This window comes from Physeter macrocephalus, chromosome 6 (assembly GCF_002837175.3).
Source record: "Physeter macrocephalus isolate SW-GA chromosome 6, ASM283717v5, whole genome shotgun sequence".
NCBI classification, from domain to species: domain Eukaryota; kingdom Metazoa; phylum Chordata; class Mammalia; order Artiodactyla; family Physeteridae; genus Physeter; species Physeter macrocephalus.
Genome location: NC_041219.1, coordinates 39,069,889 through 39,086,609, shown reverse-complemented (window position 1 = coordinate 39,086,609; position 16,721 = coordinate 39,069,889). Strand labels below are relative to the sequence as shown.

Here is a 16,721-nt window from a genome sequence, read left to right as displayed (position 1 = left end):
TCAGCTTGGTGCTTTGTGTCCACCTAGAGGGGTGGGATAGGGAGGGTGGGAGGGAGACGCAAGAGGGAGGAGATATGGGGATATATGTATATGTATAGCTGATTCACTTTGTTATAAAGTAGAAACTAACACACCATTGTAAAGCAGTTATACTCCATAAAGATGTTAAAAAAAAAAAAGAAAGCACTGCTGAATACAGTGAGTATATTACAATTCACTTATCCATCCTACTCTTGATGGACACTTGGACTATACTGAAGAGTGCTGCTATGAACATACTTTCTTATATGTCATTTGGTATGCTGGGTCATAGGGCATATACATATGACAGACTTTAGAAGGTACTGCCAAACAGTGTTTCAAAGTGTTTATACCAGCTTACACTCCCACCAGTTGCTCTACAGCTGCGCCAACACTTGGTATTGTCAACCTTTTAAATTTGTCATTCTCGTGGATGTGCAGAGATTTTATTATGCATTTTCCTGATGACTGATAAAGTTGAACACCTTTTCTTATGTCTACTGGTCATTTGGATAGCTCTTTTATGAAGTGCCTGTTCAAGCCTTTTGCATATTTTTCTATAGGGTTGATTGACATTATTTGCAGGACTTGAATATATTCTAGGTAGAGTCCTTTATTGCATATATGTGTTGAAAATATCATCTCCCATTTGGTGGCCTGTTTTTTACTTTCTTCTCTTGATGAACTAATTTTAATGAAGACCAATTTGTCAATTTTTCCTTTATGGTTTGATCTATATTTTGTCCTGTTTTAAAAATCTTTGCCTATTTAAGAAATGTTTACTTGTTTAAAATAAAGTCATGAAGATAATCTTCTGTTTCTTTCCAAAAGCTTTATTATTTTACCGTTTACATTTAAGTCTCTTATCCATCTCAAATTAATTTTTCTGTATGGTATAAGGTAGGGATTTAAATTCTTTTTTTTTTTTTCTTTTTTTTTTTGCAGTACGCGGGCCTCTCACTGTTGTGGCCTCTCCCATTGTGGAGCACAGGCTTGGGACGTGCAGGCTCAGCGGCCATGGCTCAGGGGCCTAGCTGCTCCGCGGCATGCGGGATCTTCCCGGACCGGGGCACGAACCCATATCCCCTGCATCGGCAGGCAGACTCTCAACCACTGTGCCACCAGGGAAGCCCTAAATTCATTTTTGATTGATTAAAAAGCCCACCTTTTCCCCACTGCAACTCAGTGTTACCTGTATCATAAGTCAGTTGACTGTATATGTGTAGATTTATTTCTAGATTGTTTATTCTATTAGTCTGTCTCAATAAATATTTGTTGAATGAGAGCTATCATTTAAAATGTCTTACTTAACAAAGGTCAGAGTGTACACTATTTCCTACTATTGGTTGTTCTGCTGGGTGACTTTAAATAAACAATTTAAACTCTTTGATCTTTAGTGTTCTCATTTGTCAAATGAGATTAATGCTCCTCCTATCTTATACAGATGCTTGAAAGAGTAAATATAATTGCTCTTTTTAAAACAATATACACAGTTTATACAACTGTCATTTACTTCTTCATGAGCTTAGTTTTGATATCTTTAGGGCATCAACAGTCTCTCCTCTGTAATCCTACTATCTCCAAAGGTTGAGAAGTAAAAAAATCCCTAAGACAAAGAGAGGAGGAAGAAAGAGAAAGCAAGCAGGCTTGTTGTGACAGTAGAAATCAAAATGAGATAACACTAAAAGAGAGGTAAAAACTCATGAAACTCTTTGGAATCTTTGTTGGGGGAGGGATCTTTTTATACAGGCTTTGCTTCTTATTTATAGATTCCACTACTGTACTATTGCTTTCTTCTCCTGTGCAACCTGTGGAAGATTTTCACTTTTGTTTGGTAAAGGTATCAATATCCTCATACCTTTTCATTCAACGCTTCAACCGATTTAATCAATGCCTGAGAAAAAAGTCTGAAAGGAGAATACCTCACACCAATGATTCCTAAACTGGTTTTGTTATCCCAGGGTAGTTCTCATTACTTCAAGAAGGTTTAGGAAACTTGTCCTATGAAAATTCAATTTCAATTCCACACAAAGTGAAACACAAATACACACTCACACACAAATGTATACATGCACTCTTACTTGGAAATATAGCTATACATCAGGTAGTATTTCACCCTATGTCTTACCCTAGCCATTTTGCAGTTATTTGTCCTACTAAATTGCATATGTTCCTTACAGGCAAAGATTAAGTATTCCACCTCCACACCTTTTACATTTAACGTGGTGCCAGGCATAAATGCTTTCTTCTTTTCTTTTTTTTTTTTTTTTTTTTTTTTTTGCGGTACGTGGGCCTCTCACTGCTGTGGCCTCTCCCGTTGCGGAGCACAGGCTCCAGATGCGCAGGCTCAGCGGCCATGGCTCACGGGCCCAGCCGCTCCATGGCATGTGGGATCCTCCCAGACAGGGGCATGAACACGTGTCCCCTGCATCGGCAGGCGGACTCTCAACCACTGTGCCACCAGGGAAGCCCATAAATGCTTTTTTGAATTAACTTACAAAAGGAAATATAAATGTTATAAAATAGTGTGCTGTATCTCCAAAAAGGCTAGAATCTGCTCTCTAAACAAAGTTATTAAATGTTTTAGGTTTCTAGAAAAATTAATAGTTTTGAAAATTTAAAAGGTATCATAAAACTTTCCCTCCTCCCTGTCACTTTGGCTGTTTCTCTTATATACTTCCACTATACAGATAGCAAACTGTATCACATTTTATTTCTCATAAAACAAATATTCATTGAACACCGACTCTGTGCTAGGTATGTTGCTTAGCAGAAAGACTATGCCAGTGAGGTCAGACATACTCCCAAAGATCTAGAATATATGGCATTTGTAGCATCTGTGCATTTCTGAGTTGATTCTTTTTTATTTTCAAACATATAGAAAATATAGAGAAGAACAGTAAATAATGTGACAAACAGTTATATATCCATCTGTTTACATGTCTGATTTACCTATGAGACTGTTAGTTCTCTGAGGGCAGAGATGCTTTATATTGCATTTTGTGTGCCTAATACAGAACTCTGCACACATTGGGCACTCAATAATAAATGTCTGTTGAAAAAATGATTCAGTTAAAAAACATGGTATAGTGTGAAGCTTTATTTTTAATTAAATAATGTCAAGTCCTTTTTTCACACTTCCTTCAAAGTCTCTAAAATCATTATGGGGCTAATCTCTTCTGTTAAAATGTGACATTCCCAATTAACTCCTATAGATACTCACTGTCTTATCTCACTCAGATAGCATCCTTTGACTACTCAGATACTTGTACTACCTCTCTGTTTGCACTTGGTTGTCTGGCTCTAACATGTGTGTTGGTCCTTGTATTTTCTCATTACCACTGCATTGATACCTAGGAAGCACTGAAGAAGGGAATGTGTGCTAAGTAAGGGATCTCTAGAATAACATGCTTTCCTCCATGAACAGAGAGATTTAGCAAAGTGTTGAAGCAGGAAGAAGACAAGACTATTCCCATTAACTTTTCTAGAATTGATTTTGGGTCCTATAAAAGGAATAATTTGACTTTTTTAAACATACTACCTTCAGGAAAGGGAGAGAAAGAGGGAGGAAGGCAGCGAGACAGACTGACACCACATGTGGAAATAAGGCCAGTTACATTTCCTAGTGAATGGAAAGGAATCTCCAAATTAATCTGCTTGATGGCATTGGCTTCCAGGCAGGAATTTAACATTGAGGGATGAACCTAAAATGAACAAATCGCACTAATTTGCTAAACCTCAAAAAAACCCTAATTTTCTGTTTTTTCGTGAATTGTAAATGAACAGTCATAAAAATACCTACTGAAACAGTTAAAACCAAAACCAAACATCTGCATTTTCTGTGACAACTGAGTTGTAAAGTAGGTAAAGATTTTAAAAAGTGAAATGCCGGGGGTTTGAGAGGTGTAAACTAGCACTATTCTTCTGAAGGTCAGTTTGGTAATACATATAAATTTAAATACATATGATATACACAAAAAACCCTAAAGTTCTGAAAAACCCTTTGGCCCATGAATTTCAGGAATTTATCTACAAAGATTTTACAACAAGAAAATTCACCGTATTACTATGTAAAACAGCAAACAATTGCAAACAATCCAAATCTTTACACATAGGGGATTTGTTAAAGGTTGATAGATCCTTATGAAGGAATACTCTTAAGTATTTTTATACATATACTTATGAGTATTCTTTCATAAAGATTTATTATCTTTATCAAATACGATAAGAAAGTGGTTGTTAAAAGTTTTTTTTGGTTGCAGAACTCTTTTTATACCCCAAATGAAATCTAGTTACGACCTAAATTTAAAGAAAATCAATAGCAGCAGCAACAATCAAAGGTGCTGGGGTTTTTTGGCCACGCTGTGCAGCCTGTGGGGCATGTGCCATCGTAGTTCTCCTACCAGTGATCGAACCCCTACCCCCCTGGAGTGGGAGCGCAGAGTCTTAACCACTGGACAGCCAGGGAAGTCCCCAAAGGCGCTCTTTTTAAAGAAAGGGTGGGGAACTTGAAACACTGTCCACTCATCCCCAGAGGTTACTCCTAGGAACATTATGGCTTCAAGGAACACACTGTGTAATCCACTACTCTTCAAGAACATTTACTGGGGAAACAAAAAGCAAGATGATAAAATGACTGCATTTTTGTAAAAAAAAAAAAAAAACTATATATATATATCTATATATATATATATATACATGTTTATATATTATACAATGAATAATGGTTAGAAAGATATACATCAAAATGCAAATAGGGCTTATCTTTGAATGGTAGGTTTATAGGTAATTTGTATTTTCTTATTGCTTGTATGCTTTTTTCCCTTAGATCTGCAGTATTATTTAGCATGTATTACTTTCATAATAAGGAAAATATTATTTTTAAATCTATATTTTAAAGTTGGATTCTTCTGTACAGTAACCTTTCCATATCCCTTTATTTCAGCTGGTATTTTAAGGTATTAACAATTCTTTAGATGCTTGCTCAACTAGAGAAAGATGTCTTTAATCTGATAATCAAGGAGATATTAAAATTCAGGTAAATGGACCCTTACTGGCAAGTTTCTCTACATCCTTACTACAGATTTCCTTTATGCTAAGTTATGTATACCTCAGTAAAAAGTACTCTATGTTCTGATTTCTGTGTATTTTCACATGCTGTTCAATTTCTGAGAAATGTTTCATCCTCCCATTCAAATGGCCAAATCATTCTCTGTCTTTAGATCTCAGGAGAGACTTTCAGGGGTCTTCTCTAACTATACTAAGTATTCTCCATCATTGTACTGTTTCTCTCCTAGTACTTAACACAATTTAAATTATATATTTGTTTACTTATTACCTATATCACCAATAAAACTGAAGTCTGCAGAGACTATGTGTATTATTTGCCAATATATTACACAATGCCTAGCATAATACCTGGCAATTGTTCATAAATATTTGTTGACTGACTGATTTACTAAATGCTTGCTAAAATTTGAATTTAGAGACTTATGGAGACTCAATTGGTTTAAAATAACCTTTCCCACACTCTTGCCTAAGTGGGTTGGCAAGGTCCTGTTTTCTATACTGTTTACAATTTCTGATAACTTCAATAATAGCCCATAGTCATATTAACTAGGCACATTTTATAATGCCTGTATAAAGTGATCCATGACTCACAAGAGGTCTGTTGAGATGCCTGCTTCACGACTACTGATCCTTTATCATGTATCTTTTGGAAAACAAACATTCTATAATACAGAATAAGTATTTGCCACTTCAACATTTTCTAAAGCTTCTTCCAGCCCTGCTATTAATTATAATTGAAGCACACTAATTAGGGCTAATCTCAATATACTGATATTTATTTCATATCATTCCATACATATGCTGATGTGTAGCCACTGAACTATAAACCCTTTCTGTCAGGAATCTGAAGAGCATAAGCTACTATTTGGGGCACAATTTAAATAACAGGGGCTCCAACAATGGCAAACCAACAGTCTCAGAAGAGCTCTTGCAGCTAAATGGAGAACTTTTTAAAAACACCAAAACAAACAGTGTAAGAAAAATAACTATAGAAGGTACCAAATAAGCATAGAGACATAACGTAAATACTTCCAAATATTTGGTTTCAAAGCATAAATGGAGCATGTGGGCTTTCCACATCTTTTTAAAACAAACAGTGTAAGAAAAATAACTATAGAAGGTACCAAATAAGCATAGAGACATAACATTGTAAATACTTCCAAATATTTGGTTTCAAAGCATAAATGGAGCATGTGGGCTTTCCACATCTTTTTCTGCCAAGTCCCAGGAAAAACTGACCATACTACAGTCATCTAAAACAGCTGTTAGGACTGATCATCAAATATTTGGTTTCAAAATATAGACCTATTTGCACTTTAAAACTCAGATGCCTGCATACTCCTACTATAGCACTGCACTGAGATAATCCTTTCAAAGTAGGCTGCTGGCAAAAACAGATCTTTATTCATGGTGAGAACTGCTTCAAATGGCCACAGCAAAATGTTAGCCTAAGTCCTAAAGTCAATTGTCAAAAAAGATAATTTGCTCTGGCACCAAAATACTTTTCTTTCTTTTCTTTGTTTGTTAAGGCAGAGACTAAATTTTATGAGTTATTTAAGGTTAAAGAGAGAGGGTAAATGTGAAATGTTAAGATTCTAGAAGCAAGGGAAAAAGTTTATGTCTAGTTTACTTAAAATTGTTGACTTCCGGGCTTCCCTGGTGGCGCAGTGGTTGAGAGCCCGCCTGGCGATGCAGGGGACGTGGGTTCGTGCCCCGGGCCGGGAGGATCCCACATGCCGCGGAGCGGCTGGGCCCGTGAGCCATGGCCGCTGAGCCTGTGCGTCCGGAGCCCGTGCTCCGCAACGGGAGAGGCCACAGCAGTGAGAGGCCTGCGTACCGCAGGAAAAAAAAAAAAAAAAAAAAAATTGTTGACTTCCTTAAACTAAGCTTCTTGTTTAGCATATTGTTCTTACGGGTACTCAAATTTAAACTATCAAATCTGCCTCACTTTGGGTTGCTAGAAGGTCCAAGCCACAGAAAAGGATCTTAGTCTAGCAATAAGTCAAGTGGTTTAAAATAAACTTTCCCATATTCTGGTATAATTATACTTGTTTTCTAGGACTGTGTGTAAGCATGGCTATCTAGTTGTCCTTCACTTCTGATAGTTATCTAACACTACAGAGTAACACGTTAGGAGACTAGGATGATAGGTGATAAACACAGTGTCTTTTACTCTACTGAGCAGACATCAATTCTGATGGATTTCAACTTGCCTGAATATTTTTATGTTTCTTTAAGACTGCAGGCAATGAAAATGCCTATACCTTTATGAATCACATTGTTTTGTTTCCCTTTAAATCCATCATTTAAACCTTGTTCCTGAAAGAGGCACTTAAAAAAAAAAGACACATGATAGTACAACTCAGAAAAGGAACTATATTTGGCATCTTACAAAACAGTAGTCAATCTTCACCCTATTCTTCTGATAAGTGTTACACAAATGGGAAGAATAAGAGTTATAATGGTTAAGAAATGTATCTTGAGTCATTTAACTGATTAATGAGGGAATTGGAAACTTCTTCCATTTCCCTACTTAGCATTCCTCTCTGGCAGGAAGCTCTAAGGACACCCCAAACCAATGACATTCCAAGTAGATAAGAATATTCTTCTCAACCTTACCTCTTTATGCACCTTCCAACTGTCTACCGTCACATTGAAGAGAGCTTTGAGGGCCTCAATGGCACAGTCTGTCTCCTGAGGTGAGAGAGGAGGTCCATTACGGTCTATGGCCGATTCATATTCATCGGTCCACTTGATGCTAAAGGCACTTTCCAAGATCTGGGTTAGCAGCGGTAGTCCTTGGAGCTCATAGCGCAATTGTGACCTGATGTCAGTGTGCAAAAGTGACAGGACGAAGAGCAAGCGCAAGTCAAAGCACTTAATGTCATTGATAAACTTTCGGTCCTTGCACTTTCTCAGGAGGTTACAGAGCTTTGCAGCAAGGTTAAGTTCCAGGCTGAGCTGCTGTGCCATCTGACTGTTGAACACTATGTTACAAAGACATTTTAATGACTCCACAATAACTGGGAACTCTGACACCTTCTCCAAAGAATCATCCGACTCATTTAGCTTGGCTAGTCGCAGCAGTATCTGCATATTTTCCTTAGTTGTTACAGGAACTAAAACCTTTTTGTCTCTGGAGAGAATGCGGAGGACTTCCAGGCAGGACACTTGACATGTTGTTGGGATGTCCTTTAAAAGGACTTTAAATATGCCTTCACAGAGTTTCTGAAAAACAAGAATGAGTATGAAATAATCATTATTTGGCTTAAGTGATTTAAAACAATGTTTCTCTATCAATGTATTTAATTGCAGTTCAAGATCTGGCTAGAAAAGGTTTTTACTTGGGCCTCTCATTGTTGTGGCCTCTCCCGTTGTGGAGCACAGGCTCAGCGGCCATGGCTCACGGGCCCAGCCGCTCCGCGGCATGTGGGATTCTCCCGGACCGGGGGCACGAACCCGTGTCCCCTGCATTGGCAGGAGGACTCTCAACCACTGCGCCACCAGGGAAGCCCCAGGTTTTTACTTTTTTAAAGTCACAGAATGTTAGAAATGAAAGAGACCTTATATTTGGCGTACTTCTTTTACTTTACAGATATGAAAATTGAGGGCCAGAAAGGTTAAGTTACTTGTATGGGGCCAGGGTGAATCAGTGGGGTAGCAACAGATAGAGTATAGGTTTCCTAATTTCCAGCCCAATATTCTTTCTATAAAATCACTTATTCTCTTTTAAACTGACTGGTTTCAAATGTCTTATATGGCTTTGTTCTCAATGAATTTTTAACATCAGACTACACATACTATCAGGATAGAAGGTAATCATCTGAATCATAGCTGTTTCCTTCCTGGAAATAAAGATTAATGCCTTGAGAATTGGTTCACAATCGGCTACAAGTATAGGCTCTCATAAAAAGACTTAAAGAAGGCTGCATTTCTGCCCAGTTTCAGCTGTGCTATTTCTTCTGAGTAGTACTACTGCAGTAGTTCCATGTTTTATAAACCTTAGAACTCTCTTTAGCTAACGTGTAATAACATTTAATCATCAAATGACCCCCGAGATCTTTTGCTGCCAACACTGATAAAAATTATTCCAAGTGTTGGGTTCCAAAGCGGGCTCAGCTAGCATATATGATGCCTTTGAGTCAACTGCAAAAAGGTGCCCCTCTCCAGGCTAACTGCAAAAAATGTTCCTAATGGGTGGACAAATTACAAAACAGCCCTCTTCCTCTGGGCAGCTCTGTGCTAGGACACATGGCTTGGGAAGCTCAGAGTGTGGGCAGGATCTTAAGCTTCCCTTTGTTCTCTTGGTGTAGGGCACAGATTACACAAATATATGTAGTAGTCCTGGTTCCAAATTTTGCTACCACTATCTCAGAAACAACTCTTTATTTGGACCCAAAGTGTACTCTATCTTGAATTTTTTGAAAAATAGTTATTTCTGTCATTGCCAAATTTAAGAACCACTGATAATTCTCTCAAAATTCAATGTCCAGCTTTCTTCTCCATAAACTGCAGATCTGGGCCTCTGAAGCTCAAACCTTATATGTGCAGCAAGCAGGTATAACCATTCCACTGCTGACCATTTCTATACCCATTACATTTTATAAAAATAACAGCAACAACAACTATGACCAATACAAGGTTTTACAAAGTTTCTATTAACCTATCATCAGACTTTAACTTTTTTAAAAAGAGGCTATCTGTGGGTCAAGCATTATGATCTTGGCAGGAATCCTAGGCCATGTGCATCTTCTCAGTACATCTGAGTCAAACAGCTATGGAAATGTCAATTTTATTTTTTATTTTTTATAAATTTATTTATTTTTGGCTGCATTGGGTCTTTGTTGCTGTGCACGGGCTTTTTCTAGGTGCGGTGAGCCGGGGCTACTCTTCGTTGCGGTGCACGGGCTTCTCATTGCGGTGGCTTCTCTTGTTGCAGAGCACGGGCTCTAGGCACGCAGGCTTCAGTAGCGTGGCATGCAGGCTCAGTAGTTGTGGCACGTGGGCTCTAGAGCGCAGGCTCAGTAGTTGTGGTGCACGGTCTTAGTTGCTCCATGGCATGTGGGATCTTCCTTAACCAGGGCTTGAACCCATGTCCCCTGCATTGGCAGGTGGATTCTTAACCACTGCGCCACCAGGGAAACCCAGAAATGTCCATTTTAAATGTACTATGCTCTCTAGATGGAGGTAGGAAGGAAATTAACCTAACAAGCTAAAAAAAACTCTATCCCTGGGACTTCCCTGGTGATCCAGTGGTTAAGACTCTGAGCTCCCAATGCAGGGGGCCTGGGTTCAATCCCTGGTCAGGGAACTAGATCTCGCAGGCCACAACTAACACCCGGGGCAGCCAAAAAAAAAAAAAGGCACTCTATCCTTTAACATACCTGATAACTGGAAGGGACTTCCATTTAATGTTTTAATATCATTGTTAAAGCATTTTTTTCATGAATGCAGTTTTGGGGTGGAGGAAAGTATAATGTGCCTATTATTAAAAATATAAAAAATGGGAAATTTTCTCCAATTTCAGATCTTTCACATCCAAGACAAAAAAAAAGTACCTTCTACATACTATTTCCTATGTGGTATATTCCTGGGTGGTGGAGTTAAATAACCTTTGCTCCCATACAATCTTACCCAAGAGGGAAATTATCTACATTCCTAGTTAAGAAATACATAATAAATATGATATTATAAAATACTATATATGTGAATTTGGAGTTCTACATATCTAATAAAACACAGAAATCTTTAGCTCTTTTCTTTCTAAACCAAATACAAGAGCAACAATAAAATACCCTCCCAAAACAAATCTGTGGGTAATACGGCTTCTTTCTTCCTCCACCTTCAGACTCGAGAAAAGAAAAAAAGCAAAATACGAATACAAACTGGCATAGCCAAGGCTATTAGCCAGATAGACTGTTAAACTCTGGGACATAAGAAGGCTACATAAAAGAAATTAGAGAGGCCTATAAAATTTATAGTTAAAAATTGCCTCATCTAAAGGCTTGTAGGAGATCAGCAACCGAGACTGTTTTAAGCACAGTTTTCAATCATAGTTGTTTTAAACTCATCATAGTTGATGTCATTTCTCATCACAGACTTGCCTCACATGACAACAGTTAGGTAGCTTTTTGCTGTAATGTCCCTTGAAAAGTAATACCACTTCTTGGACAATGACCTCTCCCTTTTTTGTGTTACAACTTTGAAAAAATCAGACATAAAAATATAACAAAGGAATAGTTAACAGACACACTCATCGCTGTACTCCATACAATCATTTCTATTCAGAGAATATTATAAAGAACAAAGAACAAATAAACCATGTACCACATCTGGATGAATCAGAAAGTTTTGCTTTGCATATGAACACCAAGCAAGAACACTGAAAAGGTAGCATTCTTTACGATTGCTCCATCTGTTGAGTGCATGTGCAACTTCTATGTTTCAAAGGTTCTCCTGTTTCACCTTTATTTTGCCCTAATGTTATTTTCCTGTGCTATAACTTTTTTTCAGTTGATTTTACTCTTCCTAAAACATGCTCTGTTCTCTTCAAACACTTTCCATAGCTCCCTGTTGCCCACAGAATGCAGCTGAAATAAGCTCAGTGCCCCCTTTCCTACTGCTGTCTCCGTCAAACACATACGCTCCTTCTCCTTTCTTTTCCAAGTGCTCCAAAGGGACTCCCAATCCCCTGACCATATGTCCTGAACCTTTCTCCTTCCATTCTCTCAGCATGGCCTACCCTGTCCCCATTTCCACCAGTCAGGACCCCACTCTTTTTCTAAGGTTTAATTTGAGGACTAAGTGGTCTAAAAGACTCCCCAACCACTCCCTCCTTTGCTCTCTCTCTTTCTATATAGCACTTAGTTCCTTTTTACAGTGAGCTGTTGGGGCATCTCACTGCTTTTCCAGGCTCCTTGAGAACAGAGGCTATGTTTCATCTGTATCCCAGTGGCTGGCCCAGGTGTGCTACAGCTGTTTTTAAGTGCAAGATAACCACAAACTCCCAAAGATTACCAGCTTTAAAGTCTACCACCTGACTCTCCAGCCCCTTCCAAAGAATAACTCCTTTGTATTCCACGACCAGCCACCTCTCACTATCAAGTCTTCTCTTCCTCATTTTGCAAGTACAATAAATCATCATTACATAACATTTTAAGCACAAACTGTTTTTATTTACTTTCAAACTATTTATACAAACTTGTTATCATTGTTCAACTGATATATTTTTAAATCTGAAACTATTTTGGTATCTTAGATAACCATGGAACACATAATTTTCTTTCCATTAGAATGGATGGAATACCTTCTGAGTTAAAAACTTTTCCCTTAGAGGTAGGTTTTCAGGAATGAACTAAAGTCATAAAGCAAAGCTTAGGTGTGCTTACAAAGTATAATTACTTCAGAGAGGCTGAGGAAAAGCCCTTTTAAAATGCTCGTTAGCTTAGGAGCCATGGCTATTTCCAAAAAGTCAGACTGCAAGACCCAGCAGCAGAGACTCAAGATTGAGATTCTCAATGTTAATACCAGGATTGTCAAAAATTTTTGCTAGTTTGCTCTGGAATGGAAACCCTAGAGTATACTACAGTAATGGTTCTCAAACTTCAGCATGCATGATAATCACCTAAAGGATTACTTGTTGTTGTTGTTGATTTTATTGAAGTACAGTTGATTTACAGTGTTAATTTCTGCTATACAGCAAAGTGATTCAGTTATATATATATATATATATATTCTTTTTCATATTCTCTTCCATTACGGTTTATCACAGGATACTGAACATAGGTCTCTGCATCATACAACAGACCTTGTTGTTTATCCATCCTGTATATAATAATTTGTCTGCTAATCTCAAGTTCTCAATCCTTCCCTCCCACCACCCTCCCCCTTGGCAACCACAAATCTGTTCTCTGTGTCTGTGAGTCTGTCTCTGTTTCGTAGATATGTTCATTTGTGTCGTATTTTAGATTCCACATGTAAGTGATGTCATATGGTATTTGTCGTTCTCTTTCTGACTCACTTCACTTAGTATGATAATCTTTAGGTGAGGATTGTTGAAACACAGATTGTTGTACTCACCTCCAGAGTTTCTGATTCAGTGGGTCCGGAGTGAGGCCAGAATTGGGACTTTTAACAAGTTCCCAGTTGATGCTGTCACTGCTGGTTCAGGAGCCACACTCTGAGAACCACTAAACTACAACCAACAATGGACTGACATAACTTGGATATTCGGGGCCGGGGTTAACTGACAGTAGCTGACCAGATAAGCACAGAAAAGTAGGCAGAGCTGAAAGCCATTAACACAAATACCTTAACTTCTCCTCAACTGTCCTAAAGATGTATAAGGGTGGCAGGAATAGGAATGGGATGTCATTATCTGGTCACATTACCTTTCTTAAATGTTAAAAATCACTAGAGGTGTGAAGTGTATTACTTAAGATCAGTGGTCCTGGGCCTAAAACTTGTTCAACTTACCATGGACTCTAGAACCAGAACAGTGTTGTGATTAAGACCAGGGGTTCTGGATTTAAATTTCTTGTGTTCAAAGGCTGGCTCTTCTACTGTCTTCTAATGGTGTGACCTTGGCAAGTTACTGACTTCTCTGGGTCTCACCTACTGTAAGACTTAAATGACATCACACATGTATAGTACTTACAACAGGGCCCGGAATGTGTTAAGTGCTCAGTACTGGTTTTTATATATTATTATAAGGTAAAAATCTCAAAGTCCTCAGTTTAGCATTTAAGATCCTCCACCCTGCTTTTTGAGTTTTCTCTTTCATATTATTCCCCGATCAAACCCTCCTCTCCAGTTGTATTCCTTTCGAATTATCTCATATAGAGCTTTTTTGCTTTCTTACCATCTCCCCTCTACCTGCATGAGTCCTTCTCCCTCTTTGACTATTTAAGTTTTAACCATTCTCCAAAGCTAAGCTTAAAATTAACTTTTGATATAAAGTTCTTGCTAACCACTTCAGCCCCCAACATTCTTCCCCTCCAAGGAACACCCAAACCAAAATTTGTAGCAATCACTGGTGCTTAGTACATTCTTCCTGTTTTCTTTTTATGAGTTTGCCTCAACTACTAAAAGCTCTCTGAAGGTGAAAAGCACATCTTTCTTTTATGAGAGAAGAAAATGTACTATAGTGGCTTTTGAATCAGAAAAACCTGGTTTTAATACCCAGCTTCACCACTGTGTGATTCAGACATGTTATTTTACTTCTCTGAGTCTCACTTTCTCATTTGTAAAATGGGAATAACATCACTTACTTCTCAGAGGGCTGTTGTGAAATAGACTCTGGGATGTAATAAGCACTCTTTGAATTGTGACTATTATTGTTTCATTTTTCATAATCCTTGTAGCCCTCGGCAGAGCAACCAGAACACAGTAAGCACCCAAAATATAAACTGACTGTACTAAGAAGTTCCCTGAATTTAAAGCATTAGGAGAAGTCTATTAATGTTGTCTTGACACTTCTCCTTTCTAAGAAGGAAAGAGAGAAGTAATAAAGGCTATTCTTGTGATTGTACTGGTAGGATGGTTTGCCCCATGGCATAAAATAGTCTTTTCATACAAGCAGCAGAAATTATTTGTCTTCATATAAAGTTCTTTTCTCTGAAGGGTTTAAATTACTTAAATATATATGTTCTTTAAAATGTAAAATGCATCAAACTACTGAAGAAAATAGAAAAAACCATTCATAATTATACTACCTAGTATATTTTATATGCAGCTGACAGAAGGATTTATCCTTAGTCAATCTATTTGAGTATCAGTAACATGCATATTACTTCAGCCTACACAGTCACAATCATGTGTATATAATCTTGTTTCCTGTCTTAAATTTAATTTTTAATGTAATTATAAGTATTTTCCACATTGCTATAGAGCCCTTATAAACATAATTTTAACTTGATGCAATATTAAATACGACTCCTGCTCTCAATGAGTCTTTAGCATGAAATAAAGCAGAGTTCATTAAAAGCAGTGGACTCAGCATCAGAAGGGATGACTTCCTAATTTTAATAATTGTAGTAATATTATTTGTTTATATGCTTTAGAGTTTACAAAAAAACTTTCATATATGTTCCTCAATCTAGGGAATGCTCACTGAACATCTACTATATGATTCTTTAAATGACTGCCTAAGGACACAACTAAGAAGTAGAAGGCCAGGACTCAACTGAGATCATCTGACTCCAGTGTGATTTCCACTGTAAGTCCATGATCATACCATAGCTGTCTCTCATTTGTTAACTGTGACCTTCAGCATGTCACTTTATTAGGTTTTCTTCTTCCTCTATAACATGCATTAAAACTCTTTAGGCAATCTTCTTCCAGCTCCAGAATGGTAGGCCTTTCACTATGAATCTATAAAACCAGGATTAGCTTTGGCTTTAACTATGAAACAAGCAAAACATGCTATGATGTGTATGTGAGGATTCAAACGCTCTATCATGATTTATATATTGTCCTAAAAGTGTATAATTGATGTATAAAAATAGTGTTGATTTCTAAAAATATTTTTAAGTCATTTTTTTTTCTTTTTTTCCCTAATTTTATTGATTTGAGTCCTCTCAAATGGTTTATGAGTCTGGCTAATGGTTTATCAATTTTGTTTATCTTCTCAAAGAACCAGCTTTTATTTTATTGATCTTTGCTATTGTTTTATTTGTTTCTATTTCATTTATTTCTGCTCTGACCTTTTTTTTTTTTTCTTTTTGCGGTATGCGGGCCTCTCACTGTTGTGGCCTCTCCCGTTGCGAAGCACAGGCTCCGGACGCGCAGGCTTAGCGGCCATGGACCACGGGGCCAGCCGCTCCGCAGCATGTGGGATCCTCCCGGACCGGGGCACGAACCCGCGTCCCATGCATCGGCAGGCGGACTCTCAACCACTGCACCACCAGAGAAGCCCCTCTGCTCTGATCTTTATGATTTCTTTCCTTCTGCTAACTTTGGGTTTTGTTTGTTCTTCTTTCTCTAGTTTCTTTAGGTGTAAGGTTAGATTATTTATTTGATATTTTTCTTGTTTCTTGAGGTAGGGTTGTATAGCTATAAACTTCCCTCTGAGAACTGCTTTTGCTGCATCCCATATGTTTTGGATTGTCGTGTTTTCATTGTCATTTGTCTCTAGATATTTTTTGATTTCCTCTTTGATTTCTTCAGAGATCTCTTGGTCATTTAGTAATGTAGTGTTTAGCCTCCATGAGTTCGTGTTTTTTACGTTTTTTCCCCTGTAATTCATTTCTAATCTCATAGCTTTGTGGTCAGAAAAGACGCATGATATGATTTCAATTTTCTTAAATTTACCAAGGTTTGATTTGTGACCCAAGATGTGATCTATCCTGGAGAATGTTCCGTGCGCACTTGAGAAGAAAGTGTAATCTGCTGTTTTTGGATGGAATGTCATATAAATGTCAATTAAATCTATCTGGTCTATTGTGTCATTTAAAGCTTCTGTTTCCTTATTTATTTTGTTTGGATGATCTGTCCATTGGTGTCAGTGAGGTGTCAAAGTACCCCACTATTATTGTGTTACTGTCAATTTCCTCTTTTATAGCTGTTAGCAGTTGCCTTATGTATTGAGGTGCTCCTATGTTGGGTGCATATATATTTATAATTGTTATATC

The 16,721-nt window shown here is 37.7% G+C and overlaps 1 protein-coding gene across 8 annotated transcripts in view; it reads right to left on the bottom strand.

The window, feature by feature from the left end:
- RIC8B (RIC8 guanine nucleotide exchange factor B) overlaps positions 1–16,721 on the bottom strand; it is a 121,101-nt gene that overhangs the window by 73,825 nt on the left and 30,555 nt on the right. For all 8 annotated transcript variants that reach the window (XR_003680142.2, XR_008617576.1, XM_024127250.3 and 5 more), the window contains exon 3: positions 7,711–8,319. Coding sequence is in view for 6 of the 8 variants with exons in the window: in XM_024127250.3 (XP_023983018.1) it covers positions 7,711–8,319 (609 nt within the window). In the remaining 2 variants the exon portion in view is untranslated. The remainder of the gene's footprint in view (positions 1–7,710; positions 8,320–16,721) is intronic.